General features: G+C 41.8%; 2 protein-coding genes across 4 annotated transcripts in view; both read left to right on the forward strand.

The window, feature by feature from the left end:
* Positions 1-16,154, forward strand: part of GNPAT (glyceronephosphate O-acyltransferase) — a 21,883-nt gene extending 5,729 nt beyond the window's left edge. For both annotated transcript variants that reach the window (XM_055810482.1, XM_055810483.1), the window contains exons 3-16: positions 346-522; positions 1,348-1,477; positions 4,034-4,161; positions 4,618-4,693; positions 5,287-5,438; positions 5,529-5,659; positions 6,344-6,567; positions 9,054-9,299; positions 10,001-10,080; positions 12,584-12,724; positions 13,647-13,746; positions 13,840-13,933; positions 15,161-15,222; positions 15,522-16,154. In XM_055810482.1, the coding sequence (XP_055666457.1) occupies positions 346-522; positions 1,348-1,477; positions 4,034-4,161; positions 4,618-4,693; positions 5,287-5,438; positions 5,529-5,659; positions 6,344-6,567; positions 9,054-9,299; positions 10,001-10,080; positions 12,584-12,724; positions 13,647-13,746; positions 13,840-13,933; positions 15,161-15,222; positions 15,522-15,565 (1,785 nt within the window). In that variant the 3' untranslated portion in view covers positions 15,566-16,154. The remainder of the gene's footprint in view (positions 1-345; positions 523-1,347; positions 1,478-4,033; positions 4,162-4,617; positions 4,694-5,286; positions 5,439-5,528; positions 5,660-6,343; positions 6,568-9,053; positions 9,300-10,000; positions 10,081-12,583; positions 12,725-13,646; positions 13,747-13,839; positions 13,934-15,160; positions 15,223-15,521) is intronic.
* Positions 16,155-16,305: 151 nt separating this feature from the next.
* On the forward strand, positions 16,306-22,321 carry PDCD2 (programmed cell death 2). Of its 2 annotated transcripts, XR_008748080.1 has the most exons (7): positions 16,306-16,642; positions 16,723-16,974; positions 18,172-18,357; positions 19,729-19,844; positions 21,115-21,231; positions 21,885-22,125; positions 22,218-22,321. XR_008748080.1 is itself a non-coding variant. In XM_055810486.1 (6 exons), exons 1-6 carry the CDS (start codon positions 16,342-16,344, stop codon positions 22,044-22,046), a joined length of 1,134 nt encoding a protein of 377 aa, XP_055666461.1. In that variant the 5' UTR covers positions 16,306-16,341; the 3' UTR covers positions 22,047-22,193. The 2 variants fall into 2 exon arrangements, 1 of the variants encoding a protein (XP_055666461.1); XM_055810486.1 differs by lacking the exon at positions 22,218-22,321 and having other exon boundaries at positions 21,885-22,193.
* The last annotated feature ends 1,929 nt before the right edge of the window (positions 22,322-24,250 follow it).

Consider the following 24,250-nt stretch of genomic DNA (forward strand, 5'->3'; position numbering starts at 1 on the left):
ACTGATAATATAGGAAGTGTTCTTTGAACTTAGGTCTCCCATGAAGATGCTACAGGCTAAAACATTCAGTTGGTGTGTTTGGGGTGGGGGAGGAAGTTGTTGCGCACCCTGCCCCCCACCATTGAGATCTAAGCTCGTTCTTGCTTTTTGAACAGCTTTAACTTGGCTTTCTCTTGTTGGCTGACACTGAACGGATTCTGTATGATTAGATGCATGCCTATCACAAAATAAAATCTTGCTGACTACTGCAGTAGTTCTGCCATAATTGTTGTGGCACATAAAACAGCGTGCATGAGCAAGGAGAAGGAAACATCTCACTGCTATTTTGTTTTTGTTTCTCATCAGTTAGCAAAAGAGATGGGAGAATCGCCTGATATTATTCAAGAAGAAGCCATGGAAATCCTGGATGAGATGGGCCACAGCATGCAATTAGGAGCTGTCAGATTTTTTGCCTTTACTCTGAGCAAAATATTTAAACAGCTTTTCCAGAGAGTTTGTGTGAATGAAGAAGGAATGCAGAGAGTGAGTACTGAGGGAGGAAGTTATATTTTCATACCAGTCACTTGAACAAAGACTCTAATCTTTGCACCAAGTAACAAATATGAAAAATAGCCTTTGGAAAAAAAAGACTGCATTTGTGTTTATTACTGCATTTCTTAGTAAATGGATAGGGGGAAAGGCAGATGATACATAAGTATTTGAGAGGCAAACAGTCAGCAGGACTTCTTTTACATTTTCCAAGCACTTTGTGCGGTAAGGAATGCCTTGTGTCAGTGAAAAGAGTTTTTTCTATCTGCTATTTTAAATTTAGTAATGCATTTAGCTGAATTGGGGTTGAAAACTTCATTTTATTTGGCTGAGTGGGTTGGCTGTTCTGCAGAAACCTTCGTACGGCTAAGGGTGGTGAAACACTGTGTGCCTCTGAGGCAGGAGATGCTTTAAGTTTGCCTCAGTCTTCCAGAGAGCTGCTGCCCCCCTGTTTCATTGCATTCATTCATTGTTCTGGAGGGTGTAATGCTTCTCCTGGAAGACAGCAATGTCAGCCCTGACAGCCCTTATTGGGTTTCCCATCCCTATCAGAAGGGATTTGAATTAGACTATCAAGTAGTGAGGTGGCTCTGGCTTTTGAATCTTGTAATGCTTGTGAACCACAGGTTGCTAGTCTGAAAACTACTGCTCCAAGTTTCCTATGGTTCTGTGCTGAAAAAGGTATAGAGCATGTGGACAGAGAAACCACCCTCAAACAAATCAGCTTCTGTTTGCCTTAAAGCCTGTGAAGGTCTGTATTTGCAAATTTCAACAGTCTATAAATGTTGGAACAGTATTGTTTGTGCTGGTTTTTTTTAGTTACAACACGCCATTCAGGAGCATCCCGTTGTACTGCTGCCCAGTCACCGAAGCTACGTAGACTTTTTGATGCTGTCTTACTTGCTATACACGTATGACTTGGCTTTGCCTGTCATTGCTGCAGGAATAGGCAAGTATGTTCTTTTGATGATGTTTTCAGGATTCAGAGAATCAGTAGCAAGGGGTCTGGTAGCTGCTACTATAAGTAGTTGTGTTTAACTTCTGTTCCAAATATGTCTTGTTCAAACCTCCTTGGGTGAGACACTTAACAGTGTCTGAAAGCTTCTCATTGCTGCCGAGTCCAATCAAAGATCATTTTTTTCATAGCAAGTTCACCCAGTAATACCCCGTCTATAGATCCAAGGCTGGGGCAAAGATAGATGTTGTGAAAAAGACTTCTATATTGCTTTTTTGGCCTGGGAACAGGCAAAAACTTGCACAAGATGTACTGTGTATGGAGAATCTTTTGTGATATATGGTTTCAAGTGTTGTCATAATAACCAGATATGACCCTTGCGCTTGTTGCTGATGCAGCTGATTCCCTTGAAGCATTGGCAGAACTCTGTTACGTGGAGTGCTGAGAGCAGAACTGGCTGGGAAAGGAAATTTCACATCAGAGGTCACAATTTTGGACATACTTAATTCTAAAGCAGATTAAGCCAGTATATTTGTGGAGATCAATTCCTGAAGACTTTAACAGTAAATGTCTTCTGAGTTAATGTGCTTTTTGAAAATCTGGACTCTGGCAGCACTTAACTGAGAAACCTCATCTTGGAAGTCTTGGGTATCAACCAGGTCTTCCAAGCAGGCAGACAGCAACCTTAGGTCTGGTGCAGCACTGTAATGTGCATAGGCAAGCTAGCTAAGGTCTGGGAGCCTGCTGCTCTCCTGTAGTCTGCTTTTACAGAGGTTAGGAAGACCAGCAGAAAATTAGCAGAAGCTGGGAGAATGTGCTTGCTAGGGAAGACAAGATTCTGCCGGTCTTTGAGTTAGTGCTATCTTGCCTCTGGGTGCTGCGGGTTAGATTCTGGTGTAATCAGAAGTTGATGTCTCATAGCTGCCTTGATCAAGGTGTTGCAGCTGCTTACCTGTCGCATATTGTTCAGAATCTGGTCACGTGCTGCCATAGGTATCAGTGAAATCCTTTGCTGACTTTTGGATTAGACCCTTTTTGTGTTTTGGGCCTCAAAACAGTATCTTAAGATACTATTAGTTCATCTTAGAGGGATTATTTTTTTAGTGATTAACATTTTTTCAGGTGTTTTGGGGTCAAAGTTCTTCAGAATTAGGGGCTTGCAGCCTGATTAGACTGCTGCACATGTGTAGTATTTTAAATTCCTCTGGAGAAAACACAGTTCCCTATGGTTGTAGTTGTATTTACTGCATACTGTGTTAGAGGTTCACAAGATGCGGTTTACAAACTCACTCTCAAGTGGTACCTGTGCTGAGTGGAGAGACGCTTTTCTGATATAGATGGAAAGTGCCTCTGCTTTGTCAGTTATCGCTTGGCTTCAAGTAGGATGCAGATAGATCTGTGGGGGTTAGCTAAGGGAAGGTAAACAGTTACCAGTAACACCAGAGTACATGCTCATACGGTGCATTAGCGGGAATCTGGCTGGTGCTGGGATTTGGTTTCTATCTCAGGTCTTGGGAGCAGGTCAGATTAGAGGCACAGAGCTGGTGAGGTGGTGTGGGCTTGAAAGGATGCATTTCAGTCCCATTTTGTGGGGTGGCAGTGTGTGGTGGGGAGGGGCGCTGAGCATGGAGTCAGTCCTGGTTAGGTTGTTGAGGACATGGCAGGAGGGTGGGATACAGTCTGTGTTGTAGTGAGAGAGGGAGGGTGGTGGGAGATTAAGGGAAGAAGATGGACCTCTGCACATGGGAAGCTCTGACAGCTACTATGGCTGCCCATAGTCCTGTAGCCAGTTTATTTTTATCTATTTTTTTCATATATTTTTACATAGATATCTATCTCACATACATATGTGTGTGTGACATATTATATGACATCTTCAAGGCAGTTATTGTCACTGTTTTAGCTGGAAATGTGAATTTATTTTACCGATCAAATATCTGTTCTCAAGTGTTTCATGGATTGAGGTGGCAAGGAGGTTGAAGCGGCACATGGCCAGCTGATGTGTAGACTTGTTTTAAATGCTTCCCTAATAAATTTGTTAACATTTAAGTGTTTCCTGGTTTTGACAAGTGTTGACCATCACTGCTTAAAACTAGAAAACTAAAAACTTCTAACCAGTTTGGTGTACAAAGTGATGAGTCAGAATCATAACTAACCAGTTACACTATATTATCCTATTTAATTTCTGTGTCTTCTAGGATATATTTAGTGGTAACTGATTTTTCTGAAGGTGAGAGAGACAATTACTTCAAAACTTAAGTATTTATTATGGTTGAGATCTGGCCATCTAAATTATGAAAATAAATTGCTCTAAGTGAATGCTGCTTACCCAAAAAAAAAAGCAAGCATATTATAATATGCCATTCACATTCACATAAGTCTTGCAGACAATCTGAGAGCAAAGAAAGGTATTTGTAACAACAGAATTCTTGGAAGAGTTCTTTATTCTGGCAATTGGATCAGTGTATATATAGAAAGTGATTGATTGTGACAGCTGATATTAATCAATAGGTTTTGTGTGTGTGGTTTTGGTGTTTGTTTGATTTTCAGATTTCCTAGGAATGAAGATAGTTGGTGAGCTGCTACGAAGGGCAGGTGCCTTTTTTATGCGACGTTCCTTTGGTGGGAACAGACTCTACTGGGCAGTGTTTGCTGAATATGTAAAAACGATGTTAAGGGTAAATAAACTATTGAACTCTAAAAATGTATGCTTAAGAAATACTGTGTTGGAATGATTCATGTGAAATATGCATGATATTATAGCTATGAGGTTGAAAGTCTTCACTGTGATCTGATTAAATGCATTCTACCTCAGAATTACTGTCGGTGAAGAGCATGCATGCACTCTGTTGTTATTATAGTTCAACAGTAGGTACTAAACAAATTGCTGCTCATCACTTGCTTTGGATCATGTGCCTGTATCTCATGACAGACACAGTATTTTTGTTAATTTAACTATATGGTGTGTCAAATGCAATGGATGAATATGAGCTTAGAAATTACTGAAGTTAGATATGCGTGGCTTCCATTAAAAAAACCCTTACTTACATTTTAAGTACTTGAAACTATTTACAGGCAGTAAAGAAGAAAAGTTTTTTTTCTGACCAGCTTTTCTTTTTATTTTACATTTGAAGAGTGGCTATGCCCCAATTGAATTTTTTCTTGAAGGGACTAGAAGCCGCACTGCCAAGACTCTGACTCCAAAGTTTGGTAGGTTTGTTGAACACTTGGAACTTTTTATGATTCTTATATTTTCGTTAGTGGCTATGTGCCACTAACTAAGTTCTTCAGACAGGAAGGGATGTTAAAGTGGTGGGAAACTGGTGAGGCCTGTCAGAATAGTGGAAAACACTATGCTTGGAATTCCAAGGCTATACAAAGAATGGCAATACACGTCTCTAGCACTCTACTGCTTTCTCTCCCTTTGCCCTGTTGTGTACTTAATTGCGTAACTCTTCGCCCTTTTCTTTCTAGAAAATAGGTGTCCCCTGACCAGCAGAGAAATACTGTAAGCTAACTGTAGGAGTAATGGGCAGAAGAAAGATGCTGTTTGAGTGCAGAGCAGCACTGCTGCAAAAAGCACAAACAAGCTGTCCAAATGCATTGCTTACATTTGCCTTCTGTTTTAAAGCTTGAGCAATGTTTTGTGCTTCTGCTTGATTGACAAGAGAACAGGCACAGTGCACACCTATAATCAGTTTCTAAAATTTGAAGGTATCTTTTTCAAAGTTAAATTGCAGTTGCTTTTCCTTCCTCAAAAAAGACAAATGGTTCACTTTTTTCTTTTTTTTTTCAATTTGCAGGTCTTCTCAGCATTGTGATGGAACCATTTTTTAAACGTGAAGTCTTTGACACGTACCTTGTTCCCATCAGCATCAGTTATGAGAGGATATTAGAAGAATCTCTCTATGCATATGAACTCCTGGGAGTCCCAAAGCCCAAAGAATCTACATCTGTATGTAAATTCCTTAAGAACAGAACATAGGTGGATGTATATACACCCTGTGGCACCAAAATTTGAGTTTTACTCTTCCCATTTTCATAGGGGTTGTTAAAAGCCAGAAGAATCCTCAGTGACAATTTTGGTACCATACATATCTACGTTGGCCAGCCGGTATCACTTAGAACCTTGGCATCTGGGAGAATCAGTCGGTGCCCATACAATTTGGTTCCCAGGTACCACATCTTTCCGTGGTGTATGCCTAGGAAAAGCATTTGTTTAGTCCTCACCTATGTAAAATAATGAAGATATTCTCTTGTACTTTGTTTTCAACTTCTCTCCCCTCCCCTCCATCTGACTATTCAGACCGCCGAACCTGTTTTGTCTGAGCAGAGGTTTATCGTGCTTGTGATTGGGTGTTTCTGAAACAGGTTGTTACTTGAATAGCTTTGCACTGTGTCGAGAAGATGCCATTTTAAAATTTAATGTGATACGTGAGCCAGGCAAAGCTCTGTTTTCTGAGAATTTGGTGGTTTTGCCACTTAAAAGTTCTGCCTTTCTCTCCCTTCTTGCTTTATTACTGCAAAGTGTGTTATGTGATCATGTGCCAGGGACCTGTAGTTATGACTGGATTGGGTGGCTTTTGCAATTTGTTATATAAAACACAATGCTTTTGAATTTTATTTCGAGATAGCAAGTGCACAGCATCAATACAGAGAGATGTGTTTCAAATAGTGTCATGAAGCTACTGATGTTATGCTCTGTACTTCTGTTCTACACAGGACATAGAATCACCCTCCAGATGTTAGGTGCTGTAAAGTAGTTATAGATCCAGGAGCAATATGGAAGAAATAAGGAAGGGTGTGATTTATATTCCAGTTTTTGGAGCGCTTGACCTTGAATTGCATTGTTCTTTTCAGGCATCTTCCCCAAAAGCCATCTGAGGATATCCAAGAATTTGTCAGTGACGTAGCTTATAAAATGGAGCTCCTGCAAATAGAAAACATGGTTTTGAGCCCATGGGTGCTAGTTGCTGCTGTCCTGCTCCAGAATTTGCCAGCCATGGATTTTGAACTTCTAATAGAAAAAACCCAGTGGCTTAAAGGCTTAACTCAGACTTTTGGAGGATTCGTTGAATGGCCTGGTATGCAGAGAAAGTGTTATTTCTATTCCTTCTGTTGTTTATGAAGGATAAATTATATTTCTGTGGAAGCACTGTATGGTGACAACTTTACAGCATGTTTTCTCGGAGTTGTAAATGGATTTTAGGATATGCTAAAAAATGATGCTAAAACCTGACAGGTTCTGACTTAGCCTGTAGAAGATAATACTTTGAAAAACAGTTAGGTGGAAGCAGAACAGATATTTTAGTTATATCCTGAGGTGTGGATGAAGGGGAAATTATAAGGTATTTCTATTAGAGCACTGAGATTTGCCTAGTGTCTGTCTGAATGCAGCAGTTAACTTGCTGTAATGCTATATTTATTGCTTGATACTGACTATAGTGTAAGTTGTTACTGTGGCAAAGAACTAGTGGAAACAAATGGGTGAGAGAAAATCAAAACTAAGTTGTCTATTTATTTTTAAATTCTGCTTTATCCCCAGAAACACTGATGACACTTGGGTAGAAGGCTTCTTTGGTCATTTTATTTATATATTTACATACACACACACACACTCTTTATATATGTTATGTATATGTATATATTGGCTTATGAAAGGCTGATTCTCCTTCCAAACTATCTGAACAATTGTTTTAAACTTCTGTCTGTGAACGAAGGTGACACAGGTAACTAATTTCAGAGCCTTAGGACATTAGTAGTAAAACTAGCAAAGAAAAAATAATGTGTAATGCAAGTATGTTTACCTTTTCACTGTAGGTAGACTTAAGCTATGGGTCTTTGCTTTTGTAGTTGTGTATAATCGGGGTTCCCTCTCACTACTGCAATAAAGAAATAGGAGCAGGCTATAGTTATAACAGAACTCCGTCATTTCTGGAAAACCACTTCTCCTTTCAGGGGTCTGCACTGCAGTGAATGCAGACAAGGTCTGCTTCTGCCAAACTGGTAAAAGGAAGAATTTCATGGCAATATTTAAACATTGTTTAGAATCTTACCGTACAGTAAACTGAAAAACATAACCACATTTGGGTTTGCTTATTTATTTTGTTTATTTTCTTAGCAACAGTGAGTAAGCTTTCACTTTAGTAGAGTTGAGATGTAGTCAGGGAATAGCCAATAAGCATGGTGATGAAATAGAGCAATGACAACAACTGAGCAGATTTTGTTGGGAGTGTGCTGGCCCTGCTCTAGGCATCAGTTGCCTAGAAACAAGAGTTTGTTGTTTTGTTTTCAATGGTATTCAATTTGAAAGAATAAATACATTTTAAAGGCTAACTTAGCAACATCACCAAGTCAGCAACTACATGTACCCTGTCCATTCCTCTGTCTCCAGACAGCTGGTTGTTTCTGCCTTTGTCATACTGGTTGGTTGTTACAAGCAGAACATTTGCTTGGCTGTTAGAAATTTTATCTTAAAAACAGGAACTGCAAAATTACTTGCTCAGGCTTCTGCTTTTTACTGCATCAGGAAACTTGGGAACTTGAGCAGAACTGGAACAAAGTAGGCTGAAGGAGCAAAGAAGATGCAAGGAGATTCTATGTGAAATATATGTTAAGGGGAAAGAATACAAAATTATGGGTTTTTTCTATCAGAGGCTATATGGATTTGATACGCTTGTGGTGTTGTGAACATGTAAAGTGTATTTTAGTGTTCAATAAGAAGTTTTTATTGCTTCTTTCCTTGCTTACCAGAGTTCACATTTGTCACAGGGAATGTTTTGATAGTGTTTAAAGTGTAAAGTGTTCTAAAAAGGTGACTGTATTTTCAAGACTTGAGATGCTGCTCTTTATCTGAATAAAGTTTGTGGTGTGTCACACTGACAAAAAAGCCTGACCAAAGCCCAGAGGTTTGTGGAACTCACGCCTGCCTTCAGAGAACTTTGCTGTTAAAAAAAACCAAACCCCACAACAAAACCCAAACCCGCACACTTCCTTGCTTTAGGCATTTTAAAAGGGTTGTCTTATGAAATTAGAAGAGGTTTGGGTTTAAGTACAGTCTGGTTTCTCTTTGAGCAGGCATATAATGTAATGATACTTACATTAGGATTTCTTTAAACTTAATTTGGGGTGACGCCTTCCTTGTATGTGAGAACTGAGGAAAAACATTACCAAGATTTGTGCATCTGATTCAAAACTTGTAGTGTCAAAAATGCCTAAGCAGAAGTATGGTCTCTGTTTCTTTACCGATTAGTGTGTCTATCCTCTTTTATTTGGAGGCTCAGAATACTTGTTCCAGAGACAAAGGAAGTATTTTTCATTGTTAGCAAGTGGAAGAATTTAAAGTGCTTTCATTAGAGAAATGTCAAGTATTTTTCCTCTCCCCCATCTCATAGTATGCCTAGGCTGCCAGTTCCTGGTGTGGATTATTTTATAACGTTTCTCTAACAATGTTTGATTTAATAATTGGTCTTCAGTGATAAAACTTCATGAAATTCTGGTGCATTTTAGGCTGTTTCAATACCGTTATGTTCCCTTTTGCATCTTCCTGAGTGTTGCCTTCTCCTGCTAGATAACCTGTGTGCCAAAAAAGCAGTCATATCTGGCCTCACCCTGCATTCAAACATTGCTCGGCTTGTCAATGGCCACGTGGTCCTAAATGATAAAGGAGTGGAAGATGGAGCCGTAGGGGAAATCGTCTTTAAGCGTGCTCTGGCCATCCTAATGTGTGCCACCTACAGAAACCAGCTGCTGAATGTGTTTGTGCGTCCATCTCTGGTGGCAGTTGCCTTGCAGATGACAAGCAGCTTCAGAAAAGGTACGTTTGGGTAGCCCTGAGAGTCTGCTGGCTTTGCTCCTTGTGCTGTCAGCTGTGAGAGGAGCATGAAGTTCCTGTGACAGCTGGTGGGAGCTACCTGAGACCGTTATACTCTGGATAAGGTCCCATGACATCAGGTGGATGTGTTGGGAGGGGATGGGGGTATTTTACTTGCTTTTTTTGTTTGTTTACCCTTTGATACTTTTGAAAGCAGGTATATTGTGTTGAGAGGGCAGGGTTAAGAAGAGCTGATCCCGGTTCCTCAGTGTCTGACTTTGTTGGAGTTGAGCAGACTAGCACAGCTCACACTTGCATGCAGTACAGCCAGTTTGCAGTCTTTCTTCTCTTCCCACTACTATTTCTGAAGTATTTCAATGTTTTCCAATTCTTGGCTCTTAAAGAAACTTCACAGGATAAATACCTTAGTTTTGTGCAGCATCTGATTACGTGGTATTTAATGCATGTTCTGAGAAGCTACAACTCCCTGCTCTTTCCTTTTGGTAACAGTTGGATCAAGTGCTTAGAGTGCTTGGATGTTCTGTTGCAGTGGTTTCTGCTGTATTACGTATGTATGCTTTTAACGTCAACTCCAGATTTTATCTGAAGTGGGTACTCCCTTTAAAATAAGGAGTAAATGGCTTTTCACTTACATGTTTAAAATTATGTTTTTATACAACAATACTTTACAATATTTTTTTCAGAGGAAGTCTATAGCTGCTTCAGCTTCTTGAGAGATGTTTTCTCTGATGAATTCATCTTCTTTCCTGGCATTTCATTGAAGGTAAAAACATGCTTTATACAAAAATACTGATAGTCAGTAACACAGCCAACTAAAATAGCATCTGGTATCAGGGCTTTGCCAAACAAGTGCTTTGCGATAAACACAGTGATATCAACTTGATCTGTAAGTGGGAGGGAGAACTTAACAGGGGATCATTTGGTTAGTTGCAAAACATTGTCTGAATCCACAAGGTTGTGTATGCAACCTTTTTTTTCTCCCTCTATTCCAGTAAAAAAATAAAAATCCAGAAATGGCTCAATTCTGAACGACTAAAATGAACTGTAGCAGAAGTTTGGCTTTTTTTTTTATAAAGCTACCAGTCTCCTAGCACAGATATAAAAATGTACATAAAGCAGTCTTTTAAATGAAGTGTAAATACTGTCCTGTTGCTCTTTCAGTTATGAAAGAGAACTTGGGCTGTGAAGAAAACAGTGTTAATGTAGATTTAATTTAATTTGGTCACAGAGTGGGTATGTTCTGTCAGTGCAGAAGCAAAACAGTAATTTTCATTGAGGGTACACCTGGATAATTTTTCTTCAAAGCTTTTGCAGACTGTGCGGCAGAGGGGCACTGCTGCTCTTTCGGAAGGTTAAACTATAGGTGTTATACCAATTAATGATCAACCATTGTATGCCCTTGTTACCTTTGACAAATAGAGTACGCAGTTCTACATTTAAGTGCCTGTTGTCCTGTGGTTGATTATACCCCTTCTAGGGTAGCTGTGATCAGTTGTTTTGTGTAGCTCCACGTGTGTGGTCTGTGATGCAGGGCTACCAGAGAACTGTGCCAACACCCAGTGCCTCATCGGTTAGCGCACGCCTCTGCACCCGCCTCTACCCACCGCTCCTCAACTGCACCGCATGGTGGTATCTGCTCTGTAGCGTTTGTGCAATGGCTCAGGTGCCTCTTATACCCTGAACTCTGAAGGTTTTGATGTCCCTGAGCATTAACAGGCTTATTTTTAATATTTGATGGTTTATGGTTGAGCCATTTTTAGCTTTTTATTACTGGCATTTATCTCGTGTAGATTCAAATAAGTACATTGTGAGCACTATGAGGTGAGTGCTTATAGTAGGGCTTGATTTACATTTCTGCAGCCAAAATCTTCTACAGAGTTGAGGTGATGCAGCCTGTGAAGGTTTTTGAAGGGCGAACTTTCCTGATAGCATAAGCGTCCTTCTTAGAGTCTTATAGAAGCTTTAGTTGCAACCTGTTTGCTTGAAAAGAGTTTCCCATCGTTTCACTCGCCCCATACAACCATACTCCTATGAAGCCAGTATTATTCCAGCATACTGCCTTCTTGCAAGGCTCAGTACATCTGCGTGCTCTTCTAACACAGCTGGACCCAGGCAAGCTGTGAAAACTGCAGGCAGCACTTTGCTCTCTGTAGGACTTGGCGTGTCAGTTTGTACACATCCTGCTGGGTCAAAGCTGGCTCTAGTCCAGCCAGCTTGAAATGCAGGTGAGCGCAAGTTTATTAGTAAAAAAACTGGTTCAACATTACACCCAATATAAACTGGTAAGTCCACGTGTAGTTTTTATTTGGATTTAAAACTGGTTAAACGTGACTTTTATCAACACTAAGGCCAAATATCTGATGGTGATACCTGTGATCTTTCCTGCATTAAAAAAAGAGAGAAGTATAATTTTCCTGAGACTCATCAAGACTTGCAAATTATATTAAAATCTTACAGATTTTTATATAGAAGAGAATTTGGCCTTTTTTTTAAAGGCCGATGGGCACTGTTATGTTTAGTTTTCATTGTTAGCAACTGTTGCCTTTTGCAGCTTTTCTTAAGTACCAGGACCAAGCAGGGAACAGGAAGGTGACTGGCTATGACTGACTTTACTGGAGTCAAATGAAGGAGTCACTGTAATGTTGAGGGATCTCTTAGCAACCCACCCCTCTAGTTGTCCATGTGTCTGCCATGTCTGTGTCCCACCCTCTCATGTTCTTTGTGTGTGTGTGTGTGTCCTGTGTCCCCTCCCTTTTTATGCCCATGTTGGCAGTAAAATGGTTTTGTCATTGACATTTCCGTAATTTGTAACTTTTGGCCATTGTGTTGCCTCTTTTGCAGAGGGCAGGTCAGTGAACTACGTTATCGTTTATCACAAACAGTGGACATGAGATAAAGGCAAACCCTGACTTTACAAATAAATAAAGAACACCCACAGAAAAAACCCTAAACCAGACAACCTGGCCCTATTCTGACAAAATCCTGAGGGAGCTCAGGCTCGCTGTTACAATACCAGCCACAAGCTGTTTTCTTTGTTCCTAGGCGTGTTGTGCATTGAGATATGGCTGTGTTTTAGAACATGTTCCCACTGCCTTTTTATAAGGGTGTTTTTGGTATATAGGAAAATGTTGATTGGAGTCTCTTGAGGACCAAGTTCAGTAATAAAAGTGGTGTCCTGTTGTGGTTTTATTGTTGTTGATTTTGTGGGGAAAGGTAGCTGCACTTACTGTAGATGTCAGAACTTCAGTTATGGTTCTCTCTCCCAGGATTTTGAGGAAGGATGTTTTCTACTCGCAAAATGTGATGCCATTCAAACAAGTCAACAGGAAATCTACCCTACTGACAAAGGAAGTGGTATAGTATCTTTCTTGTCAGCTATGTTTAGACCTTTTGTGGAAGGTTATCAGGTATGTTGTTGTTCAGAAAATTATCCTTTTTTTCTTCCTCCTGTGTTTTACAGGGAAACTAGGATAGCTGTGATACTTCTGCTGTATAAAGAGTGACTGTTTTTATGGCTGGGGAGTGCAAGAGTTGAGAAATAGCAGTAATTAATATCTTAAACCACCACCCTCTCCCTAGGATCCTGATTTCAGCTTTTGGCTCAGACTTTTCCAATTGACTAAATTGTAATGTGATGGCCTGTTATGGATTTATAAGCCTCATGGGGAGTGTGCTGCTATCAGGTTCATTGGTTTTTCTTATGAGGAGCTCTTGCTTAGTTCATTTTATGTGGGCTGTCCTGCCAAGTATGGAAATGAGTTTGCATCTCGTATCTAATAGCTTTTTGGGGAATTATTAATGGCATCCGTATAGCTCCTTAAATAGTTTTGGTTTTCCAAGTTTTTAATAAGACTGAACACTTAGATTAAGCAACGTAATAAGCAAAGTATGCAAAAACACAGGCTAAAATCTGAGATACGTCAGCATAAGATTGGTGGTGCTGTAGACATTGGAACCTAGTGGTATCTGTTAATGATCGGGTGTGTGACTTGGGCTGAACTTGTACTGATCTGCCCAGGTTTTCCCAACTGTAAAACAGCTATTGCTTTAAAAAAATTACAGTTTTTGATTGTGAGAACAGGAATGTTAAACTAATGTCTAAGGTAACTATTATAGTAATACTGAATCTTATTTATTTATTTTACTTAGGATTCTCATGCCTGTTAAACAGTAATAAAAATTCCAGGTGCTCTGTTTAAGGATACCTTTTGAGTTCCTCTCCTGCCCTTTTCAAAGTTTAACAGTAGTACTTATGAGGACATGTCTGAAATTCATAACAAGCTGACAATCAAAAGAAAAGAAGTGCTAATTGTTTTTTTTTATCGTTAGCTAATTTTCAGATACCTCTCAAAGGAAACAAAAGAAGCCTTCACCGAGAAGCAGTTTATACCTGGAGCACGCAACTTTGTTTTTCAACTTCTTGAGAAGGGTGTGTACAGCCGTTATAAAATATGATTTTGCAAGTGTAGCCTGTTAATGGACAGTGATAAAGCTTTCAACTGTGTTTCTGCTTTCTCTGTAGGGAATACGCAGTGTTACGAAGCGCTGTCTTCTGACATGCAGAAAAATGCCTTAGCAGCTCTTGTGCAACTAGGTGCAGCAAAGAAGAAGAAAATGTAAGAGCACTGGCTTTTTGGTGTATAGAAGTCCGTGTGTGGTCTTGCTGGCAATTCTTAATGACTAAGCTATTAGTATGAAGCAGAACAGTAGAATCTCAACTGCCTGAGCACCAGTCAACTGAAGGCTGATTTGATTTACCTGAGTCGTGGTGGAGACCCAGCTAATTCCTTTCTGTACATGTTTTAGAAGCAAAGGTGCACCACACACCCCCACCCCCACCCCCACACACCCTTCCCGGTGAAAAGACTCCTGTGGGACCCAACAACAAAATGCATTAACTCGCTAGCAGGCTGTTCTGACTCCCTTTTTACCTTTTGGTTTTCAAAGTTTCTCCCAAGGCTTTGGTAAGCAAAGAGAACAGTCTTGCTTATTTTTAATAAAAGAGTTACTCTGTGTGTTACAGTATGCCTCATCAGGCAATGTAAGCAATAATCAAGGATACTACTAATTTGGGGGGGGGGGGGTCAGCACTAACATCACAGAGCAACTTAACTGAAAGCTTAGTCATTAAAGTCTTTATATACAGTTCATAGTTTATAGACCTAAGATTAAAAAACAGGTATTGTTACACAAAAATGCAGTGACATGCATTCCTGTTACCAAATGAATTTGTGTTGTGGTGCTTCTTAACGGTGTTTAGAAGTATAACTATGGGAGTCCCTGATACAACAAGTCCCCTCATCGTCTTGAGCGTTTCACAGAACGTAGTTGGCAGCTGATGACCCTGAGCTATTTCCTGAACAGAGGCATAAGAAAATGTATCAGTTAAGGCTTGTAGCGCTCTTGGAAAGTGCTCAAAGTACTGTTGTAACATCCCCTGCCATGTCACTGTGCTAGGTGTAGATGTCTGTAACTATATTCCCCTTTCAATCAAGTGCAACAGAATTTGGTATCAGCTGAAGATTTGGTGCCGTTTTGCAAGAGTCTTGAAAATTACAGGACTGAAAACAAACAAAAACTCTCTTCGTGCAGTTGTCCCTATTAAAAACTGAGGGGGGAGAGAGACATGGGGACTTGTGAACAAGAGGAAGGATAAAGAAACTGTAACTATCCTTGAGTACAATCTGATTAGAAGTCTGCCATGTCCTTAAAATTGATATGTATGCTGTTAGGATGAAAAATTTGATGTAGTTATGAAAATGTTTAATTCTGATTATTTATGTAGAAATGACCGGAACAAGAAATATTCATTGAAGAAAAAAGGGTTTTTCTTTTAACTGTAGGTCCAATGGATTCACTTACAATGTAAATCAAGAGGCTGTTAATAAAATCCTGGACATGTTTGGTAAGTGTTCCCTAATTAAGTTGAAAAGAGCTTCTCAAATTACGAATTACTTTGGACAGTGCACATACATTAGATGTAGTGGTTTTTCCCTAATAACTAGTTCCTTAGATTTATCTATATAACAATCCTACTGATATTTTTTTTACAATACTTTGTGTCATTGACTGCAGCTTGGAATCTCCCTTTTGTATTTGAAATATGAAGCCGAAGGACTGAGGAACATAAAAAGTAGTTTAATGGAGTGGTATTTACGGCATTTTGATGATAAGTGTGTACTTTTTTTCTTTCTCCCCTGTTAGACGCTAGGATACCTGTACAGAAACCTGTGGCAGCGCGACTCTGAGTGGCTCCTGATGCTGCGACGGGACATAAGCGGCTGCTGAGAACCCGGACCGCTGCGGCCGGAGCAGGGGCAGGGGGAGGCGGGGGTCCCCCTGCCCGGTGAGCGGGGTGACGTTTTCTGGCTGGGCAGCTCTCCCTTACCACTTACAAACCGTTGCCGTGAGGGTTAGAGTTGTGTTTGTATCCTCACTGTCGTTTTGTTTTTTGAAAACAGATTACACATTGTCCTTTTTTTTTTTTTTTTAATATATATATATATTTAAAGAGATGTGTAATGGCTACTTAAATGCATTTTTCTAGACTTGGAAGAAGGAACGTGATTTCGAATATTTCATGGATGTGAAAATGTAACAGGGAATTAAAAGACTTGCTATTAAAATTAATATTTAGAGAAGTACGTTGCTGGCTGGCTACATGTTAGCATAAGGCTCTTGGAACCGAGAGCGCAAATCAGATCTTGGGCCACAGCCAGAAGTGCTGATTGCGTTGGGTTTGTTGGTTGACTGTGGGGGTTTTTTAGGCAACTCGGCATTACTTTAATTACTTCATGAATGTTGTATTTAAAAACTGAATTAAAGCAGCGTCGTTAACCTGTGTGTGATCTCTCCCGCTGGCCTCCCGGGGCGCCGCCTGCCGCCCTGCCCGCCGCGGCTCCCTCAGCGAGCCCCGCCCGCGCCGCGCGGGGGGAGGAGGAGCGCGGGGCCCTTGCCCCGCCCACCGCGGCCGTTGGGGGTGGGCGCTTCCGGCGCGCGGCGGGAGCCTCTTTCCGCCGGCAACATGGCGGAGCGCGGCGTGGAGCTGGGCTTCGCCGAGGCGGCGGGGCCCGACAGCGCCTGGCGGCTGCGCAGCGCCTACTTCCCCAGCAAGGTCGGGGGGCGGCCGGCGTGGCTGGGCGAGGCCGGGCTGCCGGGCCCCGCCACCCTGCGCTGCGGCCGCTGCCAGCAGCCCTGCGCCTTCCTGCTGCAGCTGTACGCGCCGCTGCCCCACCGCCCCGACGCCTTCCACCGCACCCTCTTCGTCTTCGCCTGCCGCGACGCCGCCTGCTACCGCCTGCCGGGTCCGCGGGGGCCCCTCTGCGGTGAGGCGGGGGGCGGGGGGGCAGGAGCGGGCTGCGGCCGCCGGCGGCCGCCACGCTGAGCGCCGCCTCTCGCCCCGCAGTGTTCCGGAACCAGCTGCCGCGGCGGAACGACACCTACCCCGAGGAGCCGCCCCCCGAGGAGCCGCCGCCGGGCCCCGCCGCCGCGCTCCCCCGCCGGCTCGGCTGCGGCGCCGCGCTCTGCCGCGTCTGCGGCTGCCTGGGGCCCCGCGCCTGCGGGCGCTGCCGACGCGCCGCCTACTGCGGCCCCGAGCACCAGGCGCTGGACTGGCGGCAGGGGCACCGGCGGGTCTGCGGGCAGCTGGCCGCCGGAGGTGAGTCGCGGCCGGGCCGGGGTCGCGCTGCGGGCCGGCCGTGGGTCCGTCGCGCCTGAGGCGCGGGGCGCGCTGTGGTGGCAGGCGGTGAGGGCCTGCCGAGGGCGGGAAAAGGTGGCCAGGGCTCTCGCGTCCTTCAGGGTTTGTCAGGAAACCACCAGCACTTCTTTCAGGTGCTTTTCATCCCCTTCAGCGTTAATGAGACATAAGAACGTGGGACCTTTTTTGTTCGTGGAAGGTTAATTTGAGGCGCACCTTTGATCTCTTGCCCTATGTCATAAAAAAGTGAAAGGATTTAGACCAATTCTTTTCTCTTTGCAGGCTACTTTTAGAGACGGCTTATTTGTAAATTGTAAAGGAACATGCAGAGGGGGTGCCTTCACAGAATCACATCAGTAGGTGAAAAGAGGAGTGTCCATGAGGGTGCTGGTTTAGGGACCCTTTTCTTAACCCATCCTCTTCCCTGCCCTCCTGTCTCATCCATATGTTTGCTTGTTTGCTGGTTTTTGAAGAGACAAGTACAGAGTATTTAAAATATTTTTTTAGGCTGCAGAAGCATCCCATTAACAATGGGGCAATGAAGCTCGGTGCATGCGATGTATCACCAATCATACATTGTGGGATACTAGTCCCAAAAACTTCGTAGGAAGTGGAAGTAAGCAGAATAAAAAGCCGATTTGTTCAAGTCAAGTTATGGGTCAGGCATTTAAAACATTTAATTGATACAGCAGAAACCTGCACATAATTAGTACTGTTGTTACAGAAGATATACTTGATGCGTTTGTGGAAGCTGCCTACTCACAATATGTAATGGAAAAGTAAGAAAACTGGTGCAGTCTCAGGGCACCCGATACACACTTAATTTGTGTGCATGTGCTGGTTAGAATGAGATGTGTGCAGAGCTGTCACACTGCAGGTTTTGGTTTTTAAAATGTAGCTGCATTTAAACAAAAGACTGTTTAGTCTGTCTTCTGTAGACCTTGGATTTACAGAGATTCAAAGCAACATGTCACCTGTTGTAGTTTTCTACTGTCCCTAATATAAAATGTTTCTTGCCTTTAAATCAGGCCCAGCAATGATGTAAATTGTTCTCGCTTATGCAATGTTTGTGCTATATTTTTCCTATGTAGCTTTTGTGGAGACTGATGCAAAGTATGAGTTGACATTGTGAAGTGGAATCTGTTTTATCTTTTGTAGATGACTCGGAGAGTGCAATTCCAGAGCATAATGAATTCCTATTTCCAGAATATGAAATTTTGATAGAACCTGAGGAACCAGAATTTCCTGCTGATGGCAGTGTGGATTCTGATGATGGTGAAGAAACTGTAGATACATCAAAGGACCCAAAAGAACAAGAGGAACTCAGAGCTACAGGCAGTGCAGGTAAGAATGTAATTTTGTAAACGTGTACGTCTCTAATTCTTCCTAATGAAGCCAGTATCACATTTTTAAAATACTGTGATTTTTAAAGCGTTCATTGTAAACTCCTGGTGACAAAAGGCTAAATCTACAGTCATTTGTTGATGCAAGTTTTTTGCAGACATCCCATAATGGAAGTCACTTTTAGGGGAGAGACTTACTAAGCCCCAATCTCAGGAACTGTTGAAGCGGCTGTTGCTGCTGCTCTGTGGTGTACGAAGACACGGACTCTGGTTGTGGTGCAACCAGAGACACTTCATGGTACAGAGAAGGTCATATTTATATCTCTGAGCCTGGATACAAATTCCAGATGTACGGACCACCAGGCTCAGGGCAGAAACCATTCATGCAGTTACACAGCTATATATCACTACAATCACTACCTTTTGGCTGCTAGATAACCACGTTTATCTTTCTCACTTTCCTTCACAATACCCAGTTGTTTTCTCATCTCCTGTCAGATCAGACATTCTCTGTCCTCCCCTCATACATGTCTCTTCAGACATTCTATCCTCCTCTCCCACAGTGAAGCTGCAGGTAGCTGGGCATTGAGCTGTGTCCCTGTGTGCTTCCTGCAGGTAAGGAACAACTCAAGTGGGAAAAGCAGGGCCCTGAGCACCTGCTGCTGGATGCTGTTGGAATCAGGAGATTGAGTTAGATGTTCTTGGCTTGACTTGGTTCAGTTTGTCTTAGTTTATGGAAGATACTTAACAAAATCTCCTTGTCTGTGCTAGAAGAAAACTGTTCTGAGACTATTTTAATTGACCTTGAATTATGCAGCTGAAGTGCAGGCCGCTTTCCTCCTGCTAATTCATGGTGTGTTTGCAGTTTACCACGCCAGCTCTGAACACACCCAGGGTGGAGAGTTTGTGGTGTTAGCAGGGAAGGCTGCTGAGTTTCCAGCTGTCCCTTACTGTGGTCTAAAGCTGTCTCGAGTCTGCTCAGTGCCCCATGTCAATGTGAACATTGGAATGTAACAGATGCACTTTTCAGTGCTAGAAACTTAAGGTCTGGCACGTGCATGGCACGAGTGGCCTTTTCCAGATGTCACGTTCTGAAGGATCAGAATTCTCAGTGATACCAGCTGGGAGCCATAAACTTTATTAACTTATTTCCAGCATTCCAGTACTAACATCTATGTATAAATTCAACTCAAACTAGTAAATGGATCTGTGTGTGACTGAATTTTAGTATGTCACAAAAAAAGTTTTAGAGTGATGTGTGCCAGGAATAATTCTTGACAGCAAAATGCACTTACAGGTGCAATATTGTTTTTTATTTTTGACTGTCTTGCATTAGCCTGTAACCTTTAGGGTTTTTTTTTATTTTTCTTAGGTGAAACATTTCAGTCCTTGGATGAAGAGACATTGGAAGCGATGGCAAAACAGGAGACTGAAGAAGACAAGATCTTCCGAATGTTTAAAGAACGAGTAGCTGCTGAACCAGAACAGGTCAGAAGATGGGGCATCCTTAGAACTTAGAGGTTCTGGCACAGCATCCTGCTGCACCTGCAAAATATTTCACTGCCTTTTATATACCTACGGTTAGAAATGGCAATGGGGATGCCTCCTCATCCTCTACACACCTTGACCAACATACCCTTCCTTTTGTGTGGAACTTGATTCATGCTGTAGTAAGAATTTAGGACCTGCTTATCTGTCCCAGACAGAAGGTGGTCAAGGTGAAAAGACACGGAGAGACTGAAGCCGACATGGTGGAGGGAAGGACTGGCCATTCTCTCTAGTGGTTTTACCAAAGGACATGGTGAACCATTGCACTCTTCCTCAACCTTTGGCCCTGTTGGCTCTCCTTCTCAGCAGAACCAAAACTGCAGAGAGGAGCTCTGTCACTGTCACCAGCTGCATGGCAGGGGTTGGTTTGGCTTGCTTTTTCTTTAAGGTTGAAAAAATTAGTGATGGCTTTAAAATTTCAACTATTTAAAACAAATCTCTCCCTGTGCTATTTCTTGCTAACACAAGAGGCTGAAAAAGCCACCTTGTAAAACAAAAGCATGGTTCCTTGTTCCATTCAGAAGAAACATAGGCCAAAATCCATGAAGGTGGGTGGAGGAAGAAGGAATTCTCTCCATGTTTTACCTGGTAGCTGAGGGGTTAAGGTGCATACCTAGAAAGGAGACCTGGAGTCTGTTCCCTCCCTGGGTGGGTTCATCACCTCTCTCTCTCTGACCATCCCCATGCTGACTGATCTGCACAAGTGTCCTTTTGTTGATAATGCCTGATTTGTTATGTAAATATTTTAGATAGTAACAGAACAACAAAGGATATGAGTGTCTGAAAATACCTCCTGCTTGGATGTTGGGGCAGTCCTCTTACATTTAGATGCAGAACAGCAAACAGAAAGAGCAGGGTTGCATTCCTGACTTTTTTATACACTTCTATGTGCTAATTATCAATCTGTTCTTCTTCCATCTCAAGACTATAAAATACATGACCTTGCATTTCTGGATCCCTTAATTAGAGAAATAGAAGTCATTGCAGTTTATTCCTGAATCATTGGAAAAATGCTGTATGAATACTTGCACGACTCAAATAGTTAATAAAACCTGTGATTTGCAACTGATAGACTTTGCCATGGGTATTACTTACAGGAACTGACCTTTTCCTGTGTACTATTTTACAGCTTTGTCTGTGTCAGTAAATACCAATTTTATACCAAGATGAAAAGACAGTCTTGCAAACTTAAACTTCTGCTCTATTTCAGATTATAAGATACTGCAGAGGAGGAGAAGGCCCAGTCTGGGTATCAGGTGAAAATATTCCTGAAGAAAAAGATATCCCAGATTGTTTATGTGGTGCCAAAAGGGTTTTTGAATTCCAGGTATGTAAATTCATTTAAATACAGGTAATGTAGTTCAGACTTAATGGGATCTAACTGTATAGGTGTTGGCTTGTCATTACAGCAAGGTAGGTGCTACAGGTCACTACAAACTTAACTATGCTAAATTGTACTGAGCCCTTATTTACTACTGTAACTGCTTTTTCCTAGCAGACTTTCACACAGAGAAGGTAAGTTCCCATCTTGTAATTTGCACCTTCCATAAAATGGTGCACTTGTGAATACAGAACCACCTCTTAAGTAATAGGAGTCTGGTACTATCTATTTTTAAAAAGGTAAGCCTTTGAAATGTGCATTGGTAATACCTCTGGCTGGAAGTACTGAGCTGTAGAATTTTTAGTGGTAGAAGCATATGTATGGTGAACACAATGTCATGCAAAGGCAAAACATAGCTATGAAGGTAATTTCAAATGGAAGGTGGTTTACAAATGTGTAAAAGTCTGGTTCCCTATGCGTCTACTACATTGCTTTGAGAATTCAAAATTTGTTTTCTTTGAGCTGCTGTGTTACTTACTATCTTTGATGGATGTTGGTGTAAGAGAACATAAATGAATGCAGGACCCATCTTTGGGAAGAGACACAGGGAAAGGGTAGAGCGCTATGGCCTGCCTCTAAACCTTTGTTTTTCCTTCAAGATTATGCCACAGCTCCTGAACCACCTTCAGGTTGACAGCCTTGGAGAGAGCATTGACTGGGGAACACTAGTGGTGTACACCTGTGCTGACAACTGTGGTGAGGGAAGTGAATACCTGGAAGAGTTCATATGGAAACAAGACTTCTCTGCAGGCTCTATTTAAGGTCCCTTGAGTTACTACGTTGCGTCATCTAAACAGAATACGTGCCTTGTTTCAGTGCATCTCTGCACTTTGCAAACAGGTAATTGAACTAGAGTCACTGATAACTGTGTATGTTGTAATAACAATAAAATTAAAAGTAGACCTTGACAGCCTCTGTCTTGTCCTCCACAGGAGCTTTTACTTCAACCTGTCAACGAAGCCAGATGCTTTTGTTCAGTTAATTTCACTTCATATCTCAGTTCTGAATGTTTAAATAAAGATGAAATATTTTTGGATTGGTCAAAGTATCTTTGGTTGGCGACTGAACTTCAAGAACTTAGATTGTTGTCTGTCAGGATTTTCGTTGTGCTACTAAAAATTGACATTAATTCACAGAGAAAAGCAGACTACTGTAAGATCACTTGAGTGCTTATGCTCAGGAGGTGTACAGAAGTCAGCCAAGACAAAGCTGTGTAGTGCTTCACTGTGGAACTTAAATCCACTTCTTTCTCAAAAAGTACACTGAATCTAACTCGGCAGTTCTTACATGTTCTGATGAAGTGATTATTCAAGATAAAATGCACAAAAATTAATAATGTCAAGTCAGATAAAATCAGATAAAACTCAGATAACTGAGTTGAACTGTTTCTGCATAGGACTGTCGGGTGCAGAAGCAGTTTGAACAAAGCCAGCCATAGCAGAACATATTTGTCTTGTAGCAGCAGATTTTCAAGCTGAATTGTACCTTAAGTCTGCCATCTAAGTACCCTCTGCAGACATTCTTCTGGTATTGGAGTGGCATATAGCTGAGAAAAGTGAAACCATAATGCTGGATTAACTTCAGTAGTTGCTTAACTGCTCCTCTGGCTGTAGCTACGTTTGCAGAAAAGGTAAGGCTTTTTCTCTCTCGGTATGAAATTTACTTGTTTCATATTGCCTTATCCTGCTCAAACCATTCACATCTGCTTGCCGGTGATTCTGAAGGCGATTTTATGAAAGCCCTAGGCCCACTGTTGGTGTTTTTTTCTATTTATGTATTTAAATGTTGGACATACTCCGCTGAGCAGGCAGGGAATGCTTCGCCTATAAACTTTTGTCATCACATAATTTCTAAAAGGGTAGCTTTAAGCTTTGGTATATGTCACGGAACAGCCAACAGTATCTTGAGTCACTATAGTACAGCCTGAATGATTTTGTTGAAAACCATTCCACAGTTACTTAAGGCTCCAAGTTTTCTTGCAGAGTTAAGAATTTTGCAGGTAAGCTGGTAGTATACTGTTCAGGGTCCTGCAAAAGTATCGACATACAGTTACGTTCAAGAGCAATGAGGAATGTTCGCTGTTTCATGGCAGACAGTGGCGTGGCACTGGGGGCGTTGCAGTGTTTGGGTATCCTGAACTTACCCTGGCAAAGCTACATTATTAAACCAGCAGCTTTCTGGTAAGATCCATGAAACCAATTATTAAAATGCTTGGAGAAAGGCTGGTGTACGCCACTAGAGGGGGAGTAGAGAAGACTAAAGATTAAGGTTGCTCAGGATTTGTTAACAGCAGTGTGGGAGAGGAGGATGGAAAATGTCTGAGGAGGGTAGAGAAGAGAGATGTATGACAGGAGTATGAAGAATGTCTGACCATTACTGGTGGGAGATAAGATGTATGAGAGGATAGAGAATGTCTTGATCTGACAGGAGATAAGAGAACAACTGGGTATTGTGAAGGAAAGCAAGAAAGATAAATGTGGTTATCTAGTAGCCAAAAGGTGTTTGCATGCTTGTAGTGATATATAGCTGTGTAACTGCATGAATGGTTTCTGCCCTGAGCCTGGTGGTCCGTACATCTGGAATTTGTATCCAGGCTCAGAGATATAAATATGACCTTCTCTGTACCATGAAGTGTCTCTGGTTGCACCACAACCAGAGTCCGTGTCTTCGTACACCACAGAGCAGCAGCAAGGCTGAGACAAAACTTCATTTTGGCTGGAATGAAACGCCAACTTAGTAAATAAAGAGACTCTGGTTACATTGGGTTAGTTTTAGATAAAAGCTGTTTGAAAGAACGTGCAAGTCAGAGAAAGGAGGTTACTATTACTGGAAACTTACTTGAGGAAAAGAAGTTTATTTTTAGTTCTCAGCCCATTAAGCTTCAAGCACAGTTCAGAGGGAAGATTATGTACATACTGACTGCAATTGGGAGGGCTTTGACATTCTAGAGGAACACTAATATAGT

The sequence above is a fragment of the Falco peregrinus genome, chromosome 7, assembly GCF_023634155.1.
Source record: "Falco peregrinus isolate bFalPer1 chromosome 7, bFalPer1.pri, whole genome shotgun sequence".
Taxonomy (NCBI): Eukaryota; Metazoa; Chordata; class Aves; order Falconiformes; family Falconidae; genus Falco; species Falco peregrinus.

What these genes read in the sequence shown, in the direction of transcription:
- PDCD2 (XM_055810486.1), top strand. Translation starts at nt 16,342, where the DNA reads ATGGCGGAGCGCGGCGTGGAGCTGGGCTTCGCCGAGGCGGCGGGGCCC. An exon ending in CGGGCAGCTGGCCGCCGGAG is followed by an intron (nt 16,975 to 18,171) that starts GTGAGTCGCGGC and finishes TATCTTTTGTAG; the next exon opens with ATGACTCGGAGAGTGCAATT. An exon ending in AAAGGGTTTTTGAATTCCAG is followed by an intron (nt 21,232 to 21,884) that starts GTATGTAAATTC and finishes TTTTCCTTCAAG; the next exon opens with ATTATGCCACAGCTCCTGAA.